General features: G+C 53.5%; 1 protein-coding gene across 1 annotated transcript in view; it reads right to left on the bottom strand.

The window, feature by feature from the left end:
• Nucleotides 1–4,994: 4,994 nt before the first annotated feature.
• Nucleotides 4,995–5,377, bottom strand: part of LOC310824604 (profilin-2-like) — a 5,715-nt gene continuing 5,332 nt past the window's right edge. The window contains exon 4 of the mRNA XM_083697870.1: nt 4,995–5,377. This exon is cut by the window's right edge and continues 32 nt beyond it. Within this exon, the coding sequence (XP_083553996.1) occupies nt 5,312–5,377 (66 nt within the window). The 3' untranslated portion in view covers nt 4,995–5,311.

The following is a 5,377-nucleotide window of genomic DNA, read 5'->3' as shown; positions in this document are numbered from 1 at the left end:
GGCTATAGTTATACGCTATACGCTATTGCTGCAGTCACATGACCCAGCGACATTCACACTCCTCTCTTCTTGTCCTCTCTCTCTCTCCCTCTCTCTCTCTCTCTCTGTCTCTCTCTCTCATGTTGTCAGGGAGGTAAGTTGACACGTGACCTATAACTACATACTACTGTACACAGCGTACAGCGTGCCTGACCTACAGGAATCAGACTCACACTCTCACACACACACACTCACAGATGCACACAGACGCACACACACACACTCACACACACACACACAGACACACACACGCGCACGCACACACACACACACACACACACACACACACACACACACACACACACACACACTCGCTCACAGACGCACACACACTCGCTCACAGACGCACACACACACACACACAGTAGAGCTGGAGTGAGTCAGGATGCAGGAATCAGGAAGTTAGTAACAGACTAGGTTCAACCAGGGGACAAGAGGCTTCCTCTCCTCCTCCCTCATCCCTCCTCCCCCTCTCTCCTTCCTCCCACTCCCCCTCCTCCCTCCTCCCCCCCTCCCTCATCCCTCCTCCCCCTCCTCCTCACACCTCCCTCCTCCTCATCCCTCCTCTCCTCCTCCCTCCCCTCTCCCTCATCCTCCATCCCCCTCTCCTCTCCCTCCCTCCCTCCTCCCCCTCTCCTCTCCCTCCCTCCTTCCTCCCCCTCTCCTCTCCCTCCTCCCTCATCCCCCTCTCCTCCTGGGTCCTGCATGCTGTCTGAGGTAACTTCCTGTCAGCATGACCAGAATGGTGCAATCATCAGCAACATTTCACCTTCTCAACAGAGCCAGAGCAACAGAGCCCAGAGCAACAGAGCCAGAGCAACAGAGCCCAATGGTTGGGTCTCAACAGTGGCTGTGATGATGTAAGAGGCACCATGTAACTACATCAGACTTTGACCGTTGGCTGACGGTCACAACAACAGTCAGAGGAGTCATTGCAACATACACACACACACAGACACACAGACACACAGACACACACACAGACACACACACACACACACACATATATGTGAGTCATACTGTATATAATCTCGGTATTGTGAGGTTGCGGTCAGAGGAACGTCAGAGGACGTCTCTGGTGTTTCTCCACTGCGTCCTAACAACCTGGAGCGTCACCGTCACCGGACCATAACCCTAACCCCCAAACCATAACCCTACCCTAACCCCCCAACCATAACCCTAACCCTAACCCTAACCCCCCAACCCTAACCTTAACCCTAACCCCCAACCATAACCCTAACCCTAACCATAACCCCCAACCATAACCCCTAACCCTAACCCCCAACCCTAACCCTAACCCCCCAACCATAACCCTAACCCTAACCCCCCAACCATAACCATAACCCTAACCCTAACCCTAACCCCCCAACCATAACCCTAACCCTAACCTAACCCCCCAACCATAACCCTAACCCCCAACCATAACCCTAACCCTAACCTAACCCTAACCCCCCAACATAACCCTAACCCTAACCCTTACCCCCAACCATAACCCCTAACCCTAACCATAACCCTAACCTCCCCTAACCCTAACCCCCCAACCATAACCCCTAACCCCTAACCCCCCACAAACCCCTCACACCCCCACAATAGTGAAGGCAGCACATTCTCGCGAAACCGACTTCCCACGTCCCTGATCGGAGAACGTTTCATCACAAAACCTCTTTGGAAGACAAATGTAACTAATTCATGTTAGAAAAATAACTAATTAATGTTGGAAGACAAAACGTACAAAATGTAACTAATGAATAATTACATGAACATTTATAATTGTTCATCCTTCAAGTTCTTTCGTCCTTCCTCCAGCACGGTGACGGGTTAGGGTTAGGGTTAGGGTTAGGCACGGTGACGGGTAGTTACAGTTGAGTCACTTTCTGGATAAAAGCGTCGAAATGACTTCAATATAACAAATGTAAATGTAAGTTGACTATAAATAAAAGTTAACATAACCCCAGACACACACACACACACACACACACACACACACACACACACACACACACACACACACACACACACACACACACACACACACACACACACACACACACACACACACACTCCCTTTGACAGTGTCATCCTAGGGTTAGGGTTAGGGTTACCTGAGTGTGTGTGGCGGCTGGGCGGCTGGGCGTCTGACCGACTGTCCTTCTGGAAAGTGCCCGTCGTTCCTCCGGTAACGGTTTATATAGGCGCGCGGCGGAGCCCCGGGGACCGTCGCTAAACTACGCTGTGATCTGAACCGCGGAAGGATCGTGTCGCTGTAACCATAGAGACAGATTGATATGACAGCCGGGTCCCGTAACGATGCGCCTGCGCAGTGTTGACATTATATGATTTTCAGATGATGCAATGATCTGGAACTGCATTTATTTACTGTTAATCAACATTTATTCACCAATATTTCTCTCTCTGTGTCTCTCTCTCTCTCTCTCTCTCTCTCTGTGTCTCTCTCTCTCTCTGTGTCTCTCTCTGTCTCTCTCTCTCTCTGTGTCTCTCTCTCTCTCTGTGTCTCTCTCTCTCTCTCTCTGTGTGTCTCTCTCTCTCTCTCTCTCTCTCTCTGTGTCTCTCTCTCTCTCTGTCTCTCTCTCCCCCTCATATTATTACTAATACTGTGATTAGAATCTGCTTTGGCAATATTTACTATGATGTAGAACCCCCCCTCCCCCCCCTCTCTGGGACTGTCAGATGGTCCCTGGTGGTACAGAAGGACAGGAAAGGCGGTATGAAAGGTCGGAGTTCACCTGAAGGGGAAATGTGAGCCTGGCTTTGGGTTCGCAGAGAAAGGGCAGTGCCCTGGACACACACACTTTTACCCTTTCACTGTCCCTCACACACACACACACACACACTCTTACCCTTTCACAGACCCCTACCCTTTTCCAGTCCCACACTCCCTCGTACACACACACACACACACACACACACACACACACACACACACACACACACACACACACACACACACACCTTTCCCTGTCCCATGAGGACCCTAGCCTTTACTCCTGGGCTAAAATTAACTACATATGAAGAGCTGCTTCAAAACCCTTCAAACTCAGAGACAGACAGACAAGTAGAGAGACAGACAGACAGACAGACAGGCAGAGAGACAGACAGACAGACAGACAGAAAGACAGAGACAGACAAACAGACAGACAGGCAGGCAGACAGACAGACAGACAGACAGACAGGCAGACAGGTAGAGAGACAGACAGACAGGCAGAGACAGACAGACAGACAGAGACAGACAGAAAGACAGAGACAGACAAACAGACAGACAGGCAGGCAGACAGACAGACAGACAGACAGGCAGACAGGTAGAGAGACAGACAGACAGACAGGTAGAGAGACAGACAGACAGACAGGTAGAGAGACAGACAGACAGACAGACAGAGACAGACAGGTAGAGAGACAGACAGGTAGGTAGAGAGACAGACAGGTAGGTAGAGAGACAGACAGACAGACAGACAGACAAACAGACAGAGACAGACAGAGACAGACAGGTAGAGAGACAGACAGACAGGTAGAGAGACAGACAGGTAGGTAGAGAGACAGACAGACAGACAGACAGACAGACAGACAGACTGACAGACTGACAGACTGACATGGTCCAACATGTTCCTGCATTTTTGGGAAGGACTCTCTCTCTCTCTCCTCCAAACACACCACCAGGGGGCAGCAGTACACAGTAGGACATGGTTAAACCCTCAACACACGCACACACCCACAGGCAAACACATACACACACACACACACACACACACACACACACACACACACACACACACACACACACAGGGGAGGTAGAACACTAGGGGAGGCTGGTGGAGGTAGAACACCAGGGGAGGCTGGTGGAGGTAGAACACCAGGGGAGGCTGGGGGAGGTAGAACAGGGGAGGCCGGTGGAGGTAGAACACCAGGGGAGGCTGGGGGAGGCTGGGGGAGGTAGAACACCAGGGGAGGCTGGTGGAGGTAGAACACCAGGGGAGGCCGGTGGAGGTAGAACACCAGGGGAGGCTGGGGGAGGTAGAACACCAGGGGAGGCTGGTGGAGGTAGAACACCAGGGGAGGCCGGTGGAGGTAGAACACCAGGGGAGGCCGGTGGAGGTAGAACAGGGGAGGCCGGTGGAGGTAGAACACCAGGGGAGGCTGGGGGAGGGAGAACAGGGGAGGCCGGTGGAGGTAGAACAGGGGAGGCCGGTGGAGGTAGAACACCAGGGGAGGCTGCGGGAGGGAGAACAGGGGAGGCCGGTGGAGGTAGAACACCAGGGGAGGCTGGGGTAGGGAGAACAGGGGAGGCCGGGGGAGGGAGAACACCAGGGGAGGCCGGTGGAGGTAGAACAGGGGAGGCCGGTGGAGGGAGAACAGGGGAGGCCGGTGGAGGTAGAACACCAGGGGAGGCTGGGGGAGGGAGAACAGGGGAGGCCGGTGGAGGTAGAACACCAGGGGAGGCTGGGGGAGGTAGAACAGGGGAGGCCGGTGGAGGTAGAACACCAGGGGAGGCTGGGGGAGGTAGAACAGGGGAGGCCGGTGGTCTCCCAGACCTGGACCTCAGATTGAACGTTCCTTCATTTCTTTAATGATTGAACTGTTATTCAGCAGGGAGTCACTCACACACACACACACACACACACTGAGACGACAGCCTTTTACAACCATACATCATCCAAAACCATTATGTGTGTGTGTGTGTGTGTGTGAGTGTGTGTGTGTGTGAGTGTGTGTGTGTGTGTGTAAGGGGAAGTGATTCAGTAAAGGCTTCCACTTCCTCCTTGTTGTTTTGCAACATTGTGACTAAATAAGGAGACACACACACACACACACACACACACACACACACACACACACACACACACACACACACACACACACACAGAGAGACACGCACACACGCGCGCACACACACACACACACACACACACACACACACACACACACACACACACACACACACAGACAGAATAATTCTGTTTATTTTATTTTGGCATTGTGAGGTTCACAGAGTTGTTCATTTGCATAATAAAAACAAAGGCACAGGGTGGGGGGGGGTCGTCCAGGGTGGGGGGGGTCCTGGGTGGGGGGGGGTCCAGGGTGGGGGGGGTGGTCCAGGGTGGGGGGGGGTGGTCCAGGGTGGAGGGGGGTCCAGGGTGGGGGGGGTGGTCCAGGGTGGAGGGGGGTCCAGGGTGGGGGGGGTGGTCCAGGGTGGAGGGGGGTCCAGGGTGGGGGGGGGTGGTCCAGGGTGGAGGGGGGTCCAGGGTGGGGGTACGAGAGGTCAATATCTCTGATCTACAAGGTAGGAAGCTGTCGTATTGGCTCTCTCTCTCAGCTTCCCTCCGGG

Source organism: Argentina silus (assembly GCF_951799395.1).
Source record: "Argentina silus genome assembly, contig: scaffold_292, whole genome shotgun sequence".
NCBI lineage: Eukaryota > Metazoa > Chordata > Actinopteri > Argentiniformes > Argentinidae > Argentina > Argentina silus.
Note: the sequence above shows the minus strand (reverse complement) of the source record. Positions and strands in the feature narration are given on the sequence as shown.